Source organism: Mirounga angustirostris, unplaced genomic scaffold (genome assembly GCF_029215605.1).
Source record: "Mirounga angustirostris isolate CCGP_5_RB_7025 unplaced genomic scaffold, mMirAng1.0.hap1 SCAF_8, whole genome shotgun sequence".
In the NCBI taxonomy this organism is placed as follows: Eukaryota; Metazoa; Chordata; class Mammalia; order Carnivora; family Phocidae; genus Mirounga; species Mirounga angustirostris.
Window position 1 is genome coordinate 25,779,413 of NW_026991716.1, and position 24,406 is coordinate 25,803,818.

The window sequence follows — 24,406 nt, forward strand, 5'->3', positions numbered from 1 at the left end:
AACATTTTAGTAAAATAAAAAGCTTTTTCCAAATTCTTCCAGAAAAGAGAGATTAATGTGAGGTGCTAATCACTTTGTCGCTTTCATGAGTCTTCTGGGTGGCTGTGCATCACATTGGCCACACCTACCTGCCCAGCGCCCAGGACCTGCTCCACATCTTTCTGTGTCATACCACTGGAGTTGTGGGAACAGAATGCTTACAGTGCATATTCTTCATAGTTTGTCTGAAAATATAAAATTCCTTCTCAGGGCTAGATAATAAAATCATGATGGCTTTGTGAATGCTGTCTGCAAGTTATGTTCTATTGTTTGTTTTTTTTCAATTTCCTTCCTCTGGATCTTCTTTGGCCCCATGCATCGGCATACCGATCTCAGCTGGAAGAAGAGCAGGGAAGCCACAGGCAATTTCATGTGCTAGGGCCAAGGCTGCTCCTTGGGCTTCAGAGTCCCCGTGCAGCTGTGAGCTTCGACGGGCCAGCAAGTCCTTCTTGGGAACGGTGTCCACACTGTCAGAAACCAGGCAGAAAGGAGCCAAGAAAACACACTGAGATCTGAACAAAGCTGGGAAGGCCAGGGAGAGTATTGTACCTCAGTAACTCATAGTTTTATTATAATTTGGGGAAACGGGCTTTTCTAGACCCTTCGGAAGTACAGACCTCTTTCTCCCGAGGATGCTGTTTTAATTTCTTTATTTCAGACAGGCTCGCTTTCATTCCTAAGACGTTTGTCCTTAACGTGTATGCAGCATGGCGTACTACTGTGTTGTAAAGGCACAGGACAGGTGCCATATTGCCTGAGCTTGAATTCCGGGCCCACAACTTCCAAAGAGAGTCATTTATCATCCCTGTGTCTCCATTTCCCAACTGTAAAGTGGGGGAAATAAGAATACCTACCTCACAGGGATGGCGTAAAGAGTAAATGGGTTAAATATATGTGAAGGCCCTAAAACAGTGCTTGATGCTTTGAAGCTCTATGTAAGTATTTGCGATTAATAAATGGGTAATTCATTGAAAACATTTGTCAACAGTGAAAACAAGGGATAAATAAAATGTGGAAACAGTAACATTAGACAACTGATTGTATGTTGGAGACAAGAAATGTTTCATGTTGGTGTGGCCAGACAGAACTGATCACACTCAGCAGAGAAAGGCCACTGCAGGGGGAAGAACACACTTGCCCACTTGTAGGTGGATAGAGGTTATGGATGTAATGAGACATCTCTTCGTCTCTAACTCCTGACCCCTTCTGAGAAGTAATCGGGCATTTATCAGAATTAGGACACCTTTTTGCTGAATCTGTCTCCTGTAGAGCAGAGATTCTCAAAATTTAACGTTCTATGAGTCCCTTGGAATTCTTTTAAAATGCAAATTTGGAATCGGTAGGTCTGGGCAGGGCCTGAGATTCTGAATCTCTAACAAGATCCCAAGTGATGTCCGTGCTGCTGGTCCACGGAACACACTTTGAGTAGCAAAGCCTGAGAGAATTATGGAATATCGGGTTTGACATGAACCTTGACAATCATTGAGTCTAATCCCTTATCACTTTCTACCTTGTTTTTAGTCATCTGTGACTCTGCCTTCCCTGGTAGACTAGACGGTAGGCTCCTTCAGGGCAGAATCTAATTCTAGTTCCCTTCTGTATATTTCATTCTGCCCAGCGTACTGTCAGGCATTTGGTAAATAAATCAACATTTTAATGAGTCAATTATGGAAAAATAATTTTTGGAAATTGGAGGATTTGACTTTAGGGTTTTTTGGAGGTGGGAAGTTGTACTTGCTTAAAAATGAAAGACTTAAAAATTCTAAGGCTTTCCATGAGAATAGTTCAGTGAGCACCTGCAACTGGTTTGTTCCTTCTTTTTCCATCCTGTCCCTCGCATCTCTGGTATTCATAAGATCGCTTAAGTGCCAGTTGAATTTAATTGCAATTGGATTGAATTTATCATCTGATAAATTAAGGTAAAAAGAGTTCTCTGGGCTTTCCATTTCTGCCATTAATAAATTCAGGAATGCGCTAAGATGAGATGAAGAAATCTAAAACCCAAGAATCATGCACACCTCTTTTTCTTCATATGGTTGAAAGAGGTAGACCAAGAGATGACTGGGACCTCCAAAGAATAAAGCCAAAGTTTCTGGAAATTGCTTCTGGTCCTACCCTGACTAAACCAATCCCTAATATGACATGAGATGCTACGCTTTTGTAATACAAGTTACCTCAGAGCCTAAGGAACTTTAGTTTATTTATTAATCATTAGGTACCCAATCCCACCAGTTCTTGATGAATCAAGTTCTTACAAATGAACTAATCATTTACTTTATAAAGTAGTTTGTTTACTTCAAAAATATTATAATAGCAATCTGTCAAAAATAACCTGAAAATTGGAGAATGTCCAAGAGCTTATCTTTCTGGAAAAATGTAACATGCTTTCCTATAACATTTTACATTTTAAAGCATTTGACATTGCTTAAATCCCAAGACTGTGGAAGTCCTTAAATCCATGACCAACATCCTTGTTTCTAGTGTTCTTTTTTTTTTTTTAAGATTTTATTTATTTATTTGACAGAGAGATAGAGAGAGAGAACAAGTAGGCAGAGAGGCAGGCAGAGGGAGAGGGAGAAGCAGGCTCCCCGCCGATCAGGGAGCCTGATGCGGGGCTCGATCCCAGGACCCTGGGATCATGACCTGAGCCGAAGGCAGCTGCTTGACCAACTGAGCCACCCAGGCGCCCCGTTTCTAGTGTTCTTAAGGTAATTTTGACCTGAATTGTAATATATAGAGCAAAAAATTTTAATTCGAATTACTTTGAATAAATCATTTTTCATTCACTTGCATTTTCTTCCTTACTTGCCAGCTGACTTATAAATTTGTTTTCCATAAAAAATATTTTGCAGGAAACTAATTAATATTAGTTAGAGAAATTAAAGAAGGTGAAGGCAAAGATAACAGCCATTTTGTTTTAAATTCAATGTTGCAAGTTGAAAATTTAAACAAAAATTAGAAGTGTACCTTTGCAATGTAATTTTGTCATATGGATTATCTTTATGCCCTCAATTTCCTATTTTACAGAAGATATTTCATGTTCAAGAAGATTTTCCATATTCTTTTGTGGACTTAACAATTTATTGTGGATTACTTATGTTGGGATTGAGTGTTTTTTTTACACCTTTTAAATATAGAATTCATGTTGCTTTTAAACAACCCTCTGAAGGCTTTATTAAAAATGTATACTTTGGAAGAAATCAATATCCTCCACTATACAGTGGAGGCAAGTTAACATCTTAGTCTGTAAAAAAAATGTGCACTTTGTGTTTGTGTTTTCTTAAGGAATCACACATGACATTTTTAGGGGTGTACTGAGCTCTAAAAGTTATGAAGGATGATATAAAATAAATTCTTTTTTTTTTTTTGGTGTGTTAAATATCCATGCTAATAAAGCTTTAAACATAATGAAAGTATTTATACTAGGAAGGAGAGACAAATGAATGAGCATTTTTAGTAGTCAGATTTTTTTTTGTTTTTAAGGAAGTGAAACTGAATTCAAAATATCCTTGGAGACAGTTGGGTCTAGGACTTGGTAGTCTATCAGGTCTCTCTCTGCTTCTTCGAATGCTTCCTTCATTCCCTCAGCATGTCCCTAGGGCAGAGGACATCATTGATAGCATGTCTGGGGACATAGACTAACACAGTGAATGATGAATAGAACCTTTTCGATAGTTATCCAGGTAGAAAACTCCTGAGGAAGGATTCTGCCTGGCCCCAGTGCGCCCATGGTAACCTCTAGACCATTCACGGAAGCCAGAGTATGGGGCCAGTTCCTAGTTCTTGTCCTGTTGTTAGGGAGAGAGAATTCTGTGCTTGGCAGCTCCATAGAAGTCCCTGGTCTAACCGGGAGAGGATCAAGGTCCTTCCCCAACAGGGGGATGTTATTTCTAGAAGAAAGGCAGAAAATGGTGCTAAGCAGACAAAAACAACATGTTCACATAGCATTTAATGATCATTTAGTATAAGCCCAAAAGTGTGCTATGAGCTGCCCACTTATTCAGTTTAATTCCAGGGCTGGGGGCACTGTTTTCACTGAGAAGGAAACTGAGGCGCAGTGAGGTTAAGTATCCTCCAAAGGTTATTCAGCTAAGTGAGGGGTAGAACCACGGTGTAAACTGAGCATTTTCTGACTCAAAAGGCCCTTTCTTTATTTTTCCTCCTACTCATTTCCATGCTTCAAAAATACTCTGAAATGTGATGGTTGCATGCTAACAGTGGAGTCACATCATAAGCAAACAGCTTGAAAAACCAGATCCAGGTCCACATGCCTCTATGAAAGGGAAGCCCCAAACAGAATGCCAAGGGAGCCAAAGAAGTTGAATTTTGGCCTTTGAGCCCTCAAGAGCCCAAGTTCTGATGAAAAAAACAAGATTTGAAGGCTCTTCCAAGCATAATCTTCGCTCTCTGCAGTTTTGTTTCTAAGCTCTGTCACTAGAAGCAAATCCCCCCTAACCTGTAGCACCGCTCGTAGTTCCTTGAGTACCTCCTGTCCTTTGAGATCTGCAGTTGTAAGCGAATGAGACAGGCTGGGCATCTGTCTCAGTCACCATTGTCCTCAGTGCTTACAACAGCTGGCCTATAGTAGGTTACTCTATGGTACCTTCTTACTTGAGCCCAAGTGGATATCCAAAAGCCAGCTTGTCCAGAAAAACCTTCCAAGAATGCTCCTTATCACCCTAACTTCTCCAAGTTAGGTTCGTCATGGGTCAGTTGCTCATGGTGGTGACAGCTCTAGAAAAGCCACTATGCTTCTTACCCCCAGGAGTTACTAAGGAGGGATGATAAGGACCTTACTTTACACAAGGGTGTGGAGATGGAGCATGTCGGCTGACCTGAGAAAGACTTAGCATCAGTAGGGTTTGGTGAACAACTGGCTATAGAAGGTGAGGGAGAGCTTCATTAGTGGTGCCATCAGTTAAGATAAAAAGCTTTCTGCCCGCTCACGGTTTTTACCTGCTGTGCTTTATGTGCTTAAAGAAAAGTTACAGATATTTTCTCTAAACTGAAATTTTTCTTTAACCTCATTATTACAGGACTGTCATATCAGACACACCAATCGGCATCTGGAGTGTTCTCATTTTAGCTGTTTTAAGATCTGTTATCACTCTCCAATTCTGTTATTGTTTTTGAAATTATCTTGTAATTTTCACTGAAAAAGCTTGGAAAATGTGTTGCCATCTGTATTTTAGACTTGGTACCAATATTTACTCTTATGTTTTTGATATCATTTTGAGTGAGTTTTGCTTTGAATTTATTGGAAAATAGCACATCCATTTCAGTGTGGGTGAGTAGAAGATGCTCGGGAACAGATTGGTACCAAGTGCAATCCTGATAAAATTTAAGGTAATGCGTTGGGCAATTAAGTTCCCATTTGGTCACTTGTATTGACAAGGCACCCTTATGACAACAAATGTGTTCTTCCAAGAACATTACAGGGTGTTTGTTTATTTGAAGGAAGGTGCGTTGTTGGGGTTGTTTTTAGTGTGATGTTTTGCTTTTCACTTTCCCATCAACTTATTACTAAGTAATGTGAAAAGGAAGCACTTTTCTCCTACAATTAAAGTGATAGTAGTGTAAGCCAAACACACAAATCCTTGTCTTGACTAATTTTCTGTCATTAATCTTGTTAAATTTTGAGAAGAGGGTTTTAAGAATAGCCTACAAACCTTGTGAGCCACCACCATCTGTGCTGGGGGAAAAAAAGATGTTTCGGCCAATGGAAATATTTATCATAGTTTGTGGCACTCTGTCTACATTTTGAGTAAAAACAGAAAGGGCAAAAATTACTATACATTTAAAAAGAAACCCATTTCCAAAATCCTCCTGGCTGAGATAACAAGTCATTTTGTGCTCATGCATATTCTTCCCCTAATTGGGACTTGTTCCCTGGTGGGTGGGATTTCTGGCCCCTGGGCCTTGAGAATGAGGGTGAGGAGGCCTGTAAAAAGTGGAAGGCCTGTGGATGGAGGGTAGGGTGTGAATCTTTTACCCCTGTGACTGGTTTGTCTACTATAAGCGCTCCTCAAAATCACTGCTTCCTCTGTAAGTTACTTAAGTGGCCAGCATAGTTCCTAAGACATAGTAGATACTCAATAAATGTGCTCATTTCTTCTACTTTATTTTTCTCTCAAAGTGAAACTCACCTCAGAGAATCAGAAGACATTTCCTTGCCTTTGAGTAGTGTAGGCTCTAATTGCCTGACAATAAGAACATGTTATTTACAAATATACACAAATAGATGTTGGTATTGTGCAAATTTAGAGTATCAGTACTGAAGTAATATCACCATGATCACAATTGGAGCAATGTCTGCAGAAAGGTGGATTTAAGCGGGCTCTTGGCCCAAGTGGGAGATATGGATGGTAGTTAAGAAGAGGGAAAGCATTCCAAGTGGGTGGAATGGCATGAGAAAAGGCACAAAGGCAGGAGTTAGTAAATTGTGTGTGGGCGATGGGCAAGTTGATAAACTGGGTTGGACCAGCCTGACCACATTGGGGCATATTGAGAGATACTCACACCTACTACTCCGTCTGCTTCACTGTACTTCCCACTCATTCTCTAGGTCTTAGCTTAGACATCCTCCCTAGCTCAGCATCCTACACTCAACCAACTCTTGCTAGGTGCCCTCCCGGTCCTCTAATAGCACTCTCTACCTTCTACCATCATTCATACACTATATTATGGTGGCAACGAGACTTTAAGCACCTTCATGACAAAGACCATCTAGCTTACTCTTACCTGTGTCTTTCGCACCTGGCTTAGCTTAGTAAGTGCTCTTCGTAGGCACTTAATAGGTGTTCAGTGAAGATTGTTAGGAGGTGGGAGGAGAGGAGATGGATAGATAAGGTTGGGTGAATAGAGGAGGTACAGATGACGGAGGCCCTAAGGTATGGCTGAGATTCATACAGAACTCAAGCCGCCGTCCTTAAATTGCACCTTCCCACCACAGCCCCTTAGTAAGACCTCCATTAATTTTGCTTACTCCTGTAAAACAGAAGAAACTCCACCTACATTCTTTGCGGATAGACAGGATGCCCCAGCTGAGTTAAAATAAATAAAAATAAAGCAGGTGGTTTAGAGCCTGGTTAGCAATCCATGCAAAGATAACATAGAAACACCAAGGCTCACTTAAAAACTAGCTGCGCATTTGAACTTCCCTTCACTGCCATTTTTACAGCTGAGAAGAACAATCTCTGGGTTTTTTCCTATTTGATCTCTTGAGCTACCTTCATTAGATATGATGACCACACAAAGCTTTTTTTCATTGAGTTAATCATACCAACGTGATTTCTTAAAGATAAAGCATAAGGAAAGACACTTTAAAAGTACAATTTAAGTCTTTCAGTAATCCTAATAAAAAGAAGAAAGCAAGAAAAACATTGACCAATCAACAACTCTTACTGGTAATAATGTCTGGGAGGGGCATCCCCAGGAAAATGACAGTGACCTTTTAAGAGGGCACCACACCCGTTCTGCTTATTCCAACTGTGTGAGATAGAGGTGTCGTCTGATGGCCTTCCTGAAATTGTTCAGCTCCCTAAACTCCTTTCTCTCCACATGTAAACTGCAAATTATACTGTCTGCCTGACTCTCGGTGTGGGGATTCATCTGTTGGCATTCACAAGAGGCCCATGATATGGAAAGCACAAAATAAAGGTAGTCATTACTCTAACAAGTAACAGGAACAGCTGTGAAATGGATTTAAATTTTACACTTTTTGGTATAGTTGATTATTCATTAATGGCATGTAATAGCTGGAACCTCCTTGTTTAATAACAATTACCATTATTAATATAAATAAAATGGAATAAGACTGAGCATGAATGGAGTCTACATTTCAATAGCAATATCATCTTTCTGTGCACAACTTAAGTTCTCATACATGGTACAACCTTTACATTAGTGTTGTCTTTTAGAAATTAGAGTAGATTTTGTGATTAAAACAATGTTCCCCTGAACACAAAAATTATACTCTGTCTTCCTCTCCTGTTCCAGTAACTAGTCGCCCCTTACTCCTTTCTGGGAACAGTCCCTCCCCCTGGCCTGAGGCTTCAGCCGTCTTGCCTCCTCAAGAAACTATCAGTTATCTCTCCCTTCAGCTGTTCTTCATGGCTCCTTCCCATCAACATCTTGACATTCTCAAATACTTATATCTTTAAAAAATGCACCCCCGCAAACACGCATTCCCTTCAGACACTGCTCTTCCTTTCTTTTCCCTGCTCCATCAAAAGGTACCAAAGAGTTGCCTCTTCTTACCACCTCTTTCCTTCCCTCCCTTCCCTCTACTGCACCTCAGTCCACCTTCTGCCCCATCACACCATCAGAGCAGCTCTTTCTACCATCCCCAGGGACCTGCATGGTACTAAATCCAAGGGATCTGTTTCAGTTCTCCAATTCTTGACATCTAGTAAGAATAGTGCGTGGAAAGCAAATATTTTTGACCAAGTATATCTGAAAATACCTTTTTTCTGTCTTCAGAATTAAGAAGGTAGCTGATCTATATTTGTCGGTTGGAAATACTTTTCCCTCAGAATTTTGAAGGCTTGCCCTCTTACCTTTTAATTTGCAGTGTTACTGTGGGAGGCTGAGGGCCATTCTGACTCCCTGTCCCTGTGTGTTCTCTCTTGAAGTCTGTCAGTCTTTCTCTTTGTCCTGATCTTCTGAAATTTCATGTGACGTGGGTCCCATCTATTATTTGGGACACTCTGTCGGGCCCTTTCAATCTGGAAATGCATGTTCTTCTGCTCTGATCAATTTTCTTGGTTTAACTTAATTATCTGCTCTGCTCTGCTTCATTTTTTTTCTGCACTTTTCTGGAAATCCTATTATACTGACCTCTTGAGGCCATCTTCTGATTTTCTTATCTTCCTTCTAGTTTTTCATATTCCCTCTTTTTGCTCTACTTTCTGGGAGATTTCCTCAATTTATCTCTAAAATCTTCTCTTGAATTTTTAACTTTTCAATTTCTTTCAACTTCTCAAATCTCTTTTCTTTTTTTCAGATCGTCCTCTGTTATATAGTATCCTATTTTTGTTTCCTTGGTATCTTTTCTTATCTCTGAAGATATTAATGGTGGAATATATGAGTTTTTGTCTGTTTTGTTTTATTTTTTAATTACCTTTCCTCTTTGTTCTATTTCCCCCAAGTTGCTGTTTTTCAATTCATTTGTTATGATTTCTCTTTCAAAAATGTGGTTTTCCTCACACATCTATCTGGTAGTCCTTCATTTTCTGCTCATGTTTAAAAGTGGGGGCCTACACTTTCACCACTGTTGTTCAACATAGTACTGGAAGTCCTAGCCTCAGCAGTCAGACAACAAAAAGAAATAAAAGGCATCCAAATCAGCAAAGAAGAAGTCAAACTTGCGCTCTTTGCAGACGACATGACACTCTGGAGAAAACCCAAAAGACTCCACCAAAAAATTGCTAGAACTGATACAGAAATTCAGCAAAGTCGCAGGATATAAAATCAATGCCAAAAATCAGTTGCATTTCTATATATTAACAGTGAAGCAGAAGAAAGAGAAATCAAGGAATTGATCCATCCATAAGATACCTAGGAATAAACCTAACCAAAGAGGTGTAAGATCTGTACTCTGAAAACTATACAACACTTACGAAAGAAATTCAGGATGACACAAAAAAATGAAAAAACATTCCATGCTCATGGATTGGAAGAACAAATATGATTAAAATGTCTATGCTACCCAAAATAATCTATACATTCAATGCAATCCCTATCAAAATTTCATTAGCATTTTTCACAGCTGGAGCAAACAACTCTAAAATTTGTATGGAACCGAAAAAGACCCCAAATAGCCAAAATAATGTTGAAAAAGAAAACCAAAGTCAGAGACATCACAATTCTGGACGTCAAGCTGTATTACAAAGCTGTAATCATCAAGAGAGTATGGTACTGGCACAAAAACAGACACATAGATCAATGGAACAGAATAGAGAATCCAGAAATGGACCCTCAACTCTATAGTCAACTACTCTTCGACAAAGCAGGAAAGAATGTCCAATGGAAAAAAGACAGTCTCTTCAACAAATGGTGTTGGGAAAATTGGACAGCCACATGCAGAAGAATGAAACTGGACCATTTTCTTACACCATACACAAAAATAAACTCAAAATGGATGAAAGACCTAATGTGAGACAGGAATCCATCAGAATCCTAGAGGAGAACACAGGCAGCAACCTCTGTGACCTCTGCTGTAGCAACATCTTGCTAGACACAATTCCAGAGGCAAGAGAAACAAAAGCAAAAATGAACTATTGGGACTTCATCAAGATAAAAACTTTTGGGGGCTCCTGGGCGGCTCAGTCGTTAAGTGTCTACCTTCAGCTCAGGTCATGATCCCAGGGTTCTGGGATGGAGCCCCGCATCAGGCTCCCTGCTCACGGGAGGCCTGCTTCTCCTTCTCCCTCTCCCCCTGCTTGTGTTCCCTCTCTCGCTGTCTCTCTCTGTCAAATAAATAAAAATAAAATCTTTTTTTTATTTTTATTAAATCTTTATTTAAAAAAAGATAAAAAGGGGTGCCTGAGTGGCTCAGTTGGTTAAGCGACTGCCTTCAGCTCAGGTCATGATCCTGGAGTCCCGGGATCGAGTCCCGCATTGGGCTCCCTGCTCGGCAGGGAGTCTGTTTCTCCCTCTGACCCTCCCCCCTCTCATGCTCTCTCTGTGTCTCTCTCTCTCAAATAAATAAATAAAAATCTTTAAAAAAAAAAAAAAAGAAAAGTTATAAAAAAATAAATAAATAAATAAATAAAGATAAAAAGCTTTTGCATGGCAAAGGAAACAGTCAACAAAACTAAAAGGCATGGGAGAAGAAATTTGCGAATGTCTTATCAGATAAAGGGCTAGTATCTAATATCTATAAAAACTTACCAAACTCAACACCCAAAGAAAAAATTATCCAGTCAAGAAATGGGCAGAAGTCATGAACAGACATTTCTCCAAAGAAGATATAGAAATGGCCCACAGACATGAAAAAATGCTCCACGTCACTCGGGTTCAGGGAAATACAAATCAAAACCACAATGAGATGCCACCTCATATGGGTCAGAATAGCTAAAATTAACAACACAGGAAACAACAGATGTTGGCAAGGATGCAGAGAAAGGGGAACCCTTCTACACTGTTGATGGGAATGCAAACTAGTGTAGTCAGTCTAGAAAACTGTATGGAGGTTCCTCAAAAAGTTAAAAATAGAGCTACCCTACAACCCAGCAATTACACTGATAGGTATTTATCCAAAGGATGCAAACATAGTGATTCGAAGGGACACCTGCACCCCAATGTTTATAGCAACAATGTCCACAATTGCCAAAATATGGAAAGAGCCTAGATGTCATTGACAGATGAATGGATAAAGAAGAGGTGGTGTATGTATGTATGTGTGTGTGTATACACACACACACACAATGGAATATTACTCAGCCATCAAAAAGAATGAAATCTTACCATTTGCAACAATGTGGGTAGAACAGAAAGACAAACATCATATGATTTCACTCATATGTGGAATTTAAGAAACAGAACAGATGATCATAGGAGAAGGGAAAGAAAAAGATAAGATGAAAATAGAGAAGGAGGCAAACCATAAGAGACTCTTAACTAGAAAACAAACTGAGGGTTGCTAGAGGGGAGGTGGGAGGGGGTTGGGGTAATTGGGTGATGGGCATTAAGGAGGGCATTTAATGTAATGAGCACTGGTGTTATTTGCAACATGAGTTGCAACATCACTAAATTCTACCCCTGAAACTAAATAAATAGATAAATAAATAAATAAATTGTTAACTCTTCAAATTAAAAAAGTAAAATAATTTTTTTTTGAAGTGGGAGCCTAAGAGGCTAATTGGGAGTTTTTAAGAACATGGTTAGGGCTTGCTGACTGTGTCACAATAGGGAGACGTAACAGGACCATTTAGTTGGAGAATCTCTGATGCCCAGAGGAAAGTCTTCTGCCTGGAAGGAGATATGCCTGACTGCCAGAGCCCTGGGGAGTCTCCCCATTCAGCACACAGACTTCCCTGAATTTTTCCTTCTTTTCAGCATGGTGACCCCACCCTTTGCAAGCCCAGTGACCTTCAGTCCTGGGACCTTGTTCTCCAGGGAGGGCGAGGCAGTTGCCAAGTGATGTGGAATCTGGGAGGGGACTGGGCAACACACTGCTTCTCAGGGAGAGTAGTAAGTAATCCGCCCTCACTTCCTGACATCTGAGGGCTTCTGCAAGTGTAAATTGGGTTCATTCTCAGCTTCCCCACTGCTGGCTTAGGAGTCTGTTTTCTAGGGCTTCTGCTAAGTCCTTTAACACTCATCCATCTGGCTTTCTACCTTCCAGAATTTGGTTCCTCTTGTCTCTTTCTTGTTCTTTTAGCCCTTGTGAGTTCATTCCCCTTTTGAAAGGGGTCTGGGGAAGGAGCAAAAGTGTACAAACCACCACCTTTATCCAGAACCTAATAATTCTTCTAGGACGAATTTATGTCATTTTCTAAATTGTAGCCTGTGGCAGCCTCCTATTTCAATATCTGTGTCCTAATAAAATAGTAGTTTTAAAAATAATTCCTGAGCGCTTTGGTGATATTCAGGTTGCTATAAGGAGTGCATCGTCCCCTCCCTTACTTTAGCTCTGTCTCCTAAGCCTAATACAGCTGACTTTGCTTTTATTGTTCATTAAAGGAATTCCTAGTTGAGTAGATTTTAATAGCACCTCATCTTGCCTTATTGTGCTTGATTCTGTTATTCTTGAATGCTTTCTATTGCCATTTAATGCTTATTAGGAACCAACAATGTATTTTAAAAATTGAATTATACAGGGCTTCTGCTCAGAGAGCTGCTGATCTAAATTGGAGGATAACAATTCCTGTTAATTAGCTGAATCCTTGACTCCCTGTCAAGCCACCTTCCTTTCTTAACATCCCAGCTCTGCTTTGAGTCACAACATTGCTTGTTAGGACAAGTTAGCTGTTACCTTTTACTTGTTAATACAAGTGTTTTGTGTATTGTTGTAACTGAAAGTTTTTTGGCCCTTGGCCGAAACTTTTGCTTACTGCCCTCATGCAGACCTAGTGCAAATTGCAAAGTGTTTTTTGCCAACTCCGTTCTGCTTTGAGCCATTTCCTGATTACAGCTGATTATTCAGTGCAACTAGATTAATTGTAGGGGCAATGCCGTGCCCCTAGAGATGGTTTGGACTGTAGACAGCATTTGCAAGATGGCCGCCCAGCAGGCAGTATTCAGACAGAGACCAAGAAGGCCTGTGTGCCCGCAGCTCATACCCACAGGTGCCCAAGTGGCATCAACCTCAAATCTAACTTGCAGATTCCTTCCATCAGTCTTTTCCCATTTCAACTACTCTTTACCGATCCCAGATGTTAGCATATGGCTGCAGAGCAGTCAAAGGGAATCAGTGGTAAACAGGAAAATTCAAGCTGGTCCAGCAATGCAACCGGTTGGTATAAATGGGAATTAAATGTTTTCTTTTAGCTGCGGGTGAGGATATACCAGTAACTCATCCCCTAAAGCAGGGGTGAGCAACCCCTGGCCTACAGGCCCAAACCCCGCCTGTTTTCTACCTGTCCTGTAAGGATGTTTTTACAGTTTTAAAGGGTAGTTTAAAAAAAAAAAAATAAAGAGGAGGAAAAAAACAAGGGAGAGGAGAAAAGGGAGGAATACGTAACAGAGACGGTGTGTGATCTGTAAAGCCTACAATATTTACTTTCTGGCTCTTCACAGCAACAGTTTGTCAGCCCCTGCTCTAGAGACAGCTGGCTCTGCCTCATTCCGTCCCTGCCCCACGGGCTCCCTCCCCAGTCAGGCAATGTCTCTCCCAGGCCTTCAGCAACTTAAATATGTGTGTGTTCCTGTGTGATTTCAAGAAAACAATTAAAAATAGATTTGCATCTCCAGTTCTCAGGTTTGTGGCATCTGAGCAGATTTATCAATACGAAGGACAGTGTTACCAATATGTATGTGTGCACTCGAGTCAGCATGACCCGTGATAGGTTACATGCCTAGCTGCCTTGGGGGAAAACAGCAACACTATGAGCAGTAATTTTGTTAACCCTTTTGGCTTAGTGGGAGATAACGGTCAGGAAGACATATGCTGAACTGGTTTCTCTTGGGTGAGTATAAAATAGGAACAAAAATACAAACATGCTTATGAGGTACAAATATCCTTTCACTTACTGAAAGCCTAACCAAAGAGAAGCCTCCACTTAAACTATTAACTTTGGAATTAGATAGGTAATTTAAAAAAAAAATGATTTTACCAGTTATTTTCCCTTACTGTAGATATTTGTCAAGATTTGGTCTTTTCCTTAAGAGATGTACAAGGATGGGGCGCCTGGGTGGCTCAGTCGGTTGAGTGTCTGACTCTTGATTTTGGCTCAGGTCATGATCTCAGGGTTGTGAGATCGAGTCGTGAGATCGAGCCCCCCACCCCCACCCCCGTGGGTCTCCATGCTCAGCGGGGAGTCTGCTGGAGATTCTCACTCTCCCTCTGTCCCTCCCCACACCCCTCCCCTGCTCTTACGTGCTTGGGCCCTCTTGCTCTCTCTCTCTTTCTCTAAAAATAAATAAATCTTTTTAAAAAAGAGATGTACAGGGTTTATCACCATTTAGGTTTTCTAATTTTACAGTATTTTTAGTCTGTGTGCTCTAAAGCATCCACATACCATTTCCAGGTGATTTTTCCAAAAACATAGCTCTGATCCTGCCAAATTAGTCTAATCAATAGTAAGAAATTAAACCAAAGAAGTAAATTACCAAACACACCTTTTTGAGGCAACTAATTAATATAAAAGTCATAGAAAAATGCCAGTTGTGCAGTTTTCCATTGTTCAGTGTACACTATTAATTCTTTGTGTGTTATGGGATGTTTTCGTGTTTGCCTTGAGTCCATTGACCAATTCAGTGTACTTCTAAACTGATTTTTTCCAACAATGAAATATTATCCCTCTGCTATAAAAGAATAAACTGAGGATAGAACATTCAGATGATTTTGGGGGAATAAAGCTTGTAAGGGTAGTTTATATCTCTAATACCCAACCTATGTCCAAAGTATAACCATGATCAACAGTTAATGTTCATCTTCAATAACACATGTGAATGACATAGCCAAGTAACTAATTTAATGCTCTGTTCTTTCCTTTCATCCCCACTATGACTCTGATCCAGGGAACACACAAAATTGTCCTGTTGTCATAGGATTCATCTCCAACTGATAAAGCAAACTAGTTCTGAAAATAAGCATTGAAGTCAAACATTACTTTGTAATTTCTTTTCTTTCTTTCCTGAAAAGTTTCATTTGTAAAAATAATTTTAATTGTGTATCATCTGTTGCTTGGATATTAGATTGTAGAAATCCAGAGGTTAACAGTACCTTCATTTCTTTAAAAATGAGAACATAAAATGGAATCCCAGCAAGCTGGTCTTGAAGCTTATGAGCATATGCTGCACAATTCACCATATAGACTTGAGGGGGGTACTCTTTCCAACAGTGGATGTTTAAGGAAGAAAAACCTAAGTCCAAAGAACACTGTAGCTGAATCAGAGATGCTAATACACACTCTCTTAGCAGGCATAAACCACTTGTATACTTTTTGGAGGTTTAATCATCTGAGATTTATTAATGTGGCCTACTGCTGACTGGGTAGAGCAAGGGAACTTATATATAATACAAAGATGAGATGAATGGTTAATTTAGGGCATGAAACTTATTCCAAACTGGAATGCATTGAAGTTACAATAAATATCCCTAAAACATAACTACAAAATTAAAAAAAAATAAAGGGGACACAGAAGACATTAATTAATTCATAATAATTGATAGTTATCAAGAGTAGTCTAAAGGAGTACAGATCTTTGAACTCCCTGAAAGTTGTCTAATTCCTTATTCTGGCTATTCTGTTCATCATGAACAGAACCCGTCATGATTTTCTTAAAAAGAAAGAAAATAAAACCTGCCCTTTCGAAACAGATCTGGAAAGGCTTTGAAAGTCACTGTTGCCCGGATAACGTGGTTACACTTCAGCTTGTATTCCTGTAGTTAATGAGCTTATACACTCCCGCAGGGAGAAGGCTGAGCCGTCCCAAGGGACTACAATGTGACAAATGCCCCCAAGCAATTAGAGGCTGATTAAGTATTTATCTCCTTTACAGGTGGGAAGGAAAGAATGAAAATGAAGTGGGCAGATGTAAAGAGACCGGCAAAGTTCACGTGACTGTGGATCTCAAATACTACCGACCAACCGAAGTGGTAAGGACTCCCTGGCCACCCAGGGCATGGCCACATTTGGCTGGCTGGCTGGCTGGGAGGATGTTCTCACTGAATATCCACAGCCAGCTTTCAAAGCTTTCCACTGGGTTCTCTGACATCCTTCAGTAAGCAGTTCCCAAACCAGAATACAGTGAATTGAATTTGAGATGTTATCCTCACCACATAATCCATTGCTTTATAAAGGAAGACAAATATTGACTGATGAGTGGATGAATACAAAAGTTTTCTGTATTAAGAAATGACATATAGATCGTTAGAACATAACGTCCTTCTTTCCTAAGCCAAGGAAATAGTTGATTTGAGAAATGGAGACTTCTATCAAAGGCAGGTCTCCTCACATTATTAGCTTTGATAGTTGATCCCTGATACCTACAGGACAGGAAGGATGTCTGATTTACAAGGCCCTCCATGACCTGCAGGACCTCGAGATCAGGAGGGCGGTTTGCCTTTCCTTACACACATGCACTCACACATGTACACACACTCATAGACACCCACACACACTCACACAAACCTAAGCCATAAAGGATCCCCCTGTACATTTTTTAAGATTTCGATCACATACTGTCCTGTCTATGAATCCTTTTCTGGTCAATATACTGCTACCACTAAAATTTCTCCTCCTTCATTTGTATCTACGTTATACACTATACATAATTATGCTATAACACCTATAATTTATTGTACTCATTGTTTACATGACCTTCTCTTTACCAAACTGCAAATTCTTTGACGATAAGGACTTTTATTTTAATATCTTAGGCTATAAAAAGTAGGTGCTTCATAAACATTGACTGATGAGCGGATGAATACAAAAGTTTTCTGTATTAAGAAATGACCTATAGGTTGTTAGGATATAACATCCTCCTTTCCTAAATTTATAAAAATTTCTAGCTTGGTGTTAATCACTTTCATGTGGTCTACTTTCACACTGTGTGACAAAACCCAACATGTTAAATATATCTAAAGATAAGAGAAAGCAGCATCTTCAGAGAGAAATGTTCAGATGTTACCTAATGAAATATACATTTGCTCTGAAAATAGAACCCATTTTATCTGTGCTTTGAACCAAATTCCTATCTGTTGTACAACACTGCAGAGACTAGGAAAACCCCAGTGAAGAGAGACTGAAAGTGAGTGTGTCATCAGTAACCACCCTTTAAAATGTCCTGTTTTAAACAAAAGAAAAAATTCATTTTGTGGACTCTTCCACACAGGGGGGAATAAAAAGGAAAGGAAATCAGCAGTGCTCAGAGACTAGGGCTGTAGAGTCCGAGCATTGTCCTGGCCCAGGGCGTGGCTGGGTCTTTGACACGCAGTGAACAATGGCTCCCTGTGCTACCGGCAAGTGGGTGTGCGAGGGAGAGGATGTGCTCCGTCTCTGGGGGAGGAAGATACCAGCACAGCCAGGGATGCCTGTCTGTGGAGCCCCCTAGCCACCCTGCCTTCGCTCCCCTGCCCCAAAGAGGTGCCACAAGGGTGTCATTTTTCTGGAACATGGCACAGATTACATAAATGGACAAATTTGTTTCCGTCCGCACTGACAAACGTTGTCATCTCAGAGTGGAAAATTTACTGAGCCAACAGAAACCTCAATCCTTGTAACAATTTAAACATGGTTCTTTCTCTCTCCAACACCAAAATAGTTTCAAAAGCTAGGAAGTCATTAAGAATGGCTTGTCTGTCTTTCTTACTTAGGCAAGGTGTGGGATTGATAAGGACACAGAACAAAAGAATTTGCTGAACAGGAAAAGGACCCTTAGACTAACAAGACGGTTCTTGGAGTCTGTATCGACCCCTCTTTCCTGCCCTAACACTGCATCCCTCCTCTCATTTCTTTTATTCATGCAAATGTCATCATCATACCTGTTCTGCAATTCTGTTTACACTGATGTTGTTTGAACAGAAGCGCAGCATCTTATTGCATATGCTTGCTTTAGTTTTTCACTGCTGGAGCTCTCACCCCAGATTCCCTTTTGATTTGGAATTCCTGGCTTGATTTGGGATTTCTAACTGCATTTCATCTTTCTAAGCCTTTAGGCTGCATTATTTTTGTTCATCCTACTTCAACTTAGTATTCTGTTGGACAAGCTTTTCTTGTATGGTGAGACTAAACTTTTAACCTCATTGCTCAGAACAACAAGTTTTCCCAAAACTTGGACCAGCTTGACAGACTTATGTTGAATTGCCTTAGGGGTGATCGTACTCTCCCAGTTGAAAGGTGACCAGAACTGGAGACCGACTTGTAAATGAGCTTTCACTTAGGTGTGGAGTTCTAACAGCCAACACATCTAGAGTCATGGAGCATGAGTCCTGAAAAGCGCCCAGCTTCTCTTGAGTTTTGTCAGTACTCAGTGTAGGATGGACATGGAATTCTCCCATGTCTTAATTAGATCCTTCCCATTTCAGTGTCTTAAATCTATCTTGCAAGTGACAGAGGCTTTTTTCTTTCTTTCTTGAATTCTTTTAAAAGTCTGATCTCCTGATCAGCTTGAATCATGTACCCTCCAAGATTTTCAGCACATAAGGCACTTCAAAGCCAAAAGGCATAAACGAAATCTTAGAGTGTAATGGTTCCAGAATGATTGATAAGGGAAAAAAAATACCATTAAGTAATAAGAATATATCGGGTCTCAGAACATCAATATCCTAATGCAATTAAAGGAACATAGACCTTTATGTTGTTGTTTTTTTAAGTAAGATTCAGGCTAGTTTTTTTGTTTGTTTGTTTGTTTTTGACAGAGACACAGCGAGAGAAGGAACACAAGCAGGGGGAGGGTGAGAGGGAGAAGCAGGCTTCCCGTGGAGCAGGGAGCCCGATGCGGGGCTCGAACCCAGGACCCTGGGACCATGACCTGAGCCGAAGGCAGATGCTTAACGACTGAGCCACCCAGGCGCCCCCAGGCTAGTTTTTAAAAAGGCTCTTTACCCAGCATAGGGCAGCACTAACCCAAAAGAGGCCACCAATGAGTCCATAGAGAACATATTTCCACACACACCAGTAATTTTTGTCCTCATTGATTTAGCCACCACAAAACCTTAAATCTTGCTTCTGTTACCAACATGGAAAGTCTTGAAAGTTTTTGTTCTGAGCTAAGGACTTTAGCATCCAGTTAGAGCTGAATGGAGTCACATTCTTTTGGTTCTTTGCCTATAAATCTCTGTGTCTCCTTTAAATGTTTAGGAGTTTTGCTTCTGTGAAGATCTTGATCCAGGAAATTAGACTTTAAATCTCCCATTGCCCCCTGAATTCCAGTATTTGGTGATGGCGACATTAACACTTGAGTTCCATGCCTCTTAAAACTCCCATCTTGTATGTAATTTCCTATATATGCAGCCGTTTATACACAGACGCATTGCAATCGCAGAGAAGAAGTAGTGGTGTAGTGCTTACATGCAGGCCCCAGGGTCAGACTGCCTGAGTTCAAGAACAGTCAATGAGTAGCTGCGTGACCTTAGGCAAGTTACTCAACTTCTCAGTGCCTCTGTTTCCTTGTCTTTAAAAATGGGATTAACAGAAGGGCAAGAAGTTTATAGAAGTGTTGAAGAATTAACAGTCAATTATACAAAACGCTTATTAAAACAGTATATGGCACACAGTGAAATACCCAGTATCGATGCTGTCATTGTTATTTATTCATTCATTCATTCACCAAATATTTACCACACACTTTGAGACCCCGGGAATACAGTATGAACAAAACAGACACATCCCCCCTCCCCTCGTGGAGACTGTACAGACAGAGGTGTGCATCAGTTACTTAAATCTAGTACCTTTTGAAAGTAGAATGACACATCGTGAATTGTACAGATTAATCAGTAAAAAATAGATAAGAAGGTATAATAAAGGCTTCAGGCAAACATTAATAAGTACTTTGATATTTTTATTCTTTCTTTAACCTGATTTTCATTCTTTCTGATTCTCCTTCTGAAGATTCAGTAGTTATTCAGTGATATGAAAATATGCAAATAGGAGAAAATTTATATTGATTTATTACTTAATTTAAAATAACCATGAAGATGTCTTCGTTTTGTTTGAGAATTTTGCACTTGCAAAATGTGCAAAGGTTGGATTAATGAGAAATTCATCCTAATGTGACAAATTTTTAACCACACCAAAAGGTCAGTCCACTTAAGGGAAAAAAAAAAAAAAGCTAAGTTTTGTGTGTGTGTGTATGTGTGTGTGTGAAACTAACAAAAATCATTTTTTTCTGCAGAGCATTTTAGGAAATGGCATAGGAGATATATTCACAGACCGGAATTCAAATCACATATCTTTCATGAGAAATATCTTGACTTAAAACACTACTAGAAGATGTGAATTCAAGTTTTTCCTTGCTATATTATTTGTCTTAACATTCATTTTGCTTACCATTGTATTTCTAGTGTCCTCGATTGTGATTGTTTTTTGTTCTATTTACTTAGATACTTTATGTTCATTCCCATTCTTTACAGATATTAGAAAAATCATGAGTTAAAATCCAGATTTGAGAAAGCAATAACTTCAAAGAAGTCCAACAAGCTAGTTAAAACAACACCTTCCTTCAGTAAAAACATGTGGCCTGTTTCTAATCAAATTACCATATGCTTGTCGAGTTGTCCCCTCTGCAAACTTTTCCTAATATTTTTCTGTAAATGATGTTAAGTTAAATGGCCCGTAATTGCTTGCTCTATCTCATAGCCCTGTTTAGAATAATGCTACGTAACACTTTCCAGACCTCAGGAATTTGATCTCTCACCAGAGGATGTGGTGCCTCCCCCAGCCCCATCTCTGGGTACTGGGGGTCTTGAAACTGTCCGCTTCTCACCCTTCCCCTCCCAGAGCAGGAGATTAGACCCTCCCAACTCCAGCCCTTCATTTTGTCCACCGCTGTTAGCGCCAGCTGATCTTTCCCTGTCCTGATCCGCTGACCTCCAAAGCTCTAATCCTGCCCCTGCACTCCTCCTTTTCTTTGTTCCTTGTTTTGACTGGCGGGAGCCAGGGTAAGAAGATGCAGAGAGAGCAAATTAAGGGCGAGTCCCTTTCTGCGTCCCTGGACCTGTAAAAGGAAAGACTGTTCTGTAGGATCCCTTCCAATTTTCATGTCCTAGCATTCTCTGCTTCTGCAACTATTACAGTGGAGTGGGATGCTAGCAGTCATGTCCCATCATAACGCTTTCTCTGAACTTCTTACTACTTGTACTTTATAAATAGTTTATATCTCTAAATCACTGTTGATATATTTTAAGCCTCCCTCTTAGGCTCCTCATACTAATCTTTATATCCTTCCTTAATCACATTGACCTTTCCTGCCCTTTTCCTTCCTTGGACTTAACCAAAGGAGCTTTAAGTTTCAGTCTCTTCGGTTGATTCTCAAATATTCCACTGTATGTTTTCCATACTTCATAGGATCCCGTACAGAACCCCCAGGGGCATATAACATTCCTCTTAAAGCCTGTGTTCTTTCCTTAGTTGCTACCCCACTCAAGAGCATTTCATATCTAATGAAATAGTAATTGTGTACTTACTTATAATGCCCCCAACACCCTATTTTTCCTTGAAAGTTCTCATGCTTAGATCCTAATTAGAGCAATGTAATTAAAGATGCATAAAATCTATATGAATATACATGACCGTATACTTTCTCTTATTTAAAAATATTTTTTGTATTTGTCCTGAAAACTCTCTCATATCCTTACATAGATGGATTTATTCTCTGCACCAATAAGGAATTCCTATAAAATCTGTACTTTTTTTTTCTAAAAAAGCTGCCCAGCTAATGACTACCCCCATTTATAATTACATTGTTGATCTCTTGACATCTACAAAAGAAATTCCAAAATCTCAGAAATTCTCTTTAGCCTCTGCAGTTCCTTGTCTTAGGAAGAACAATTAGTACTTGAATTCTGCTGGTGCAGCTCACTCAAAGTATAGAATTACTTATGCAAGGCCCATCCATCACTGATGCGATCACCTGTTCCGTCCTTATTTTCATCTAGCCAGTAAGATCTAGATTCTGGAATTTTAGAAATCCCCATTTGTTTTTTGTTTATTTTTTAAACAAATTGACACTGTTCTTCCTGTTCTTTCAAGCCGTATTTATCTTCTAAAATAACTATAATTCAAAAATCTTTATTCATGGAGATTTCATAGATATCACTATCTATGATTTCATTCCTCCGCCCTATTCTGCTTTATCCTCCCAATAAGGTTAATTGTTCCTTATCAAGTTTGATTTTTTTTCCCCCAGTACTTTGTTCACTGGCGGACACCAAATACTCCAGGTCTACCAAAATTTAGTCTGTGTACATCTACTTTGGGCTCCTATCTATCTTTATGTTAGCCTAGAGGCATCCTGTTGCCTCATTCCCCATGCCCTTGGCTCGTGGCAGACTGGTTTCTTCACTCACTGTCACATCTGTTAGCAAAGTTGAGCGCTCATTTGACTGCTTCGGTCAGAAACCTCCAAGCTGATATCCACAGCTGATGGTCTAACTCAGTAGCTCTGCTCTACCTCCTAGACAATTACACTTAGTGTGGTTGGCCTGCTGGTAGATACCTAGTTCCATTCAGCTGCTGTTCGGTATAGGCACTGTCCTTAGTAGCAAAATCCAGTTTGTCCCTTCCATACTACGTGATAAATTTGCTAGTTCCCTGGGTAAGTCAGATGTGCACTGCTTCATGAAAAGAGGAGTGAAGAATCTCTAAAAGAAAGGTGTGAGAATCTCTAAACTTAGAAATAGATAGGATTCTAGGTACTAAACAATTCCCTAATTTTAGGATTTATCAGGAATTCTTTAAAAATAGTATGCTCATCATGTACATTTAAAATACAACTCTTGTTTACCTTTAGCGTCTCCAAAATGTATCAGTATATACAAAATAAAATATCCTTATAGGATTGAGGTCTTAGAGATTTAATTCAAGAAGAATGTTTATTGAATTCCTACCGTGGAGGTGAGTCCTAGCAGCACTATGAGAAATATGAAGACGGATGAGATAAGGTGCCTGTCCAATGGTAGTGCTCAGACAGATGAGGGGGAGCAGCTAGGAAGCTACTGGGACAGAGGTGAGAAAAGCAGTGACAGACGCCAGGACATTGCAGAGATGGTGACCACAGGGCTAAGTATGGATTGAACGGTGACATGTGGACAACAGACAGGAACTGAGGGTGGCTCCCTGGCATAGAGGCTGAGCAGTGAAGGCAGGGGGGAGACCATGATGCCAGAACCCACATCAGAGACATAGCCAGAGGACTGAGTGTGCAGGGGGAGGTGTTGAGGAGATCTGTTACATTCATGCTGCCCTGGAGACACCCCCATGGCCATATCAAGCAGAAGCTGGAGCCAGAGGCCTGGTGGAAAGCAAAGAGGTCAGGTTTAGGGCTAGCTGTGCAAAAGTCAGAGTTAAAACCCTGAGATGAGCTGCCCGAAAGAGAGCACGGCAGGTGGCAGGCGAGAAGAGCATGAACAGGGAGCTAGTCACAAAGCCAGGCAAGTTTGAATTCCAGGAGATAAGTCTCAGAAGCATATTTTGAAACAGTGGGTTAAGAATTCACAGAATTCTAGGGCGCCTGGGTGGCTCAGTTGGTTAAGCGACTGCTTTCGGCTCAGGTCATGATCTTGGAGTCCCTGGATCGAGTCCCACATCAGGCTCCCTGCTCGGCAGGGAGTCTGCTTCTCCCTCTGACCCCCCCCCCTCTCATGTGCTTTCTCTCTCATTCTCTCTCTGTCAAATAAATAAATAAAATCTTAAAAAAAAAAAAAAAAGAATTCACAGAATCACAAATCAAGCGTTTGTATCCAAGAGCCTCAGAGCCAGACTGAAGTGTCTCCCACCCTAGATAAGCATCCCCTGCCTTCGAGGCTCCCTATGGATTTAAAGGGCTAATACCAACGAGTTTACAGTAGCTGGCAGATGATTACTACATCTCAATCCAGGCAAAACTGAATTTCAGGTGTAAGCAGATGTAAGTCAGATATAATTTCAAATTGATATGTCCTAGAAGTCAGGTTGCAAAGCCTTTTAGAATTCTTAAAGATGAAAGAGCTCGTGTAAGTATAAGGTACTTTGTGCTGCATATTACCAGTTTTATTACT

At 40.2% G+C, this 24,406-nt stretch overlaps 1 protein-coding gene across 4 annotated transcripts in view; it reads left to right on the top strand.

The window, feature by feature from the left end:
* Window positions 1–24,406, top strand: part of GMDS (GDP-mannose 4,6-dehydratase) — a 659,281-nt gene that overhangs the window by 544,765 nt on the left and 90,110 nt on the right. For all 4 annotated transcript variants that reach the window (XR_010413540.1, XM_064597281.1, XM_045866473.3 and 1 more), the window contains exon 9: window positions 16,210–16,306. Coding sequence is in view for 3 of the 4 variants with exons in the window: in XM_064597281.1 (XP_064453351.1) it covers window positions 16,210–16,306 (97 nt within the window). In the remaining variant the exon portion in view is untranslated. The remainder of the gene's footprint in view (window positions 1–16,209; window positions 16,307–24,406) is intronic.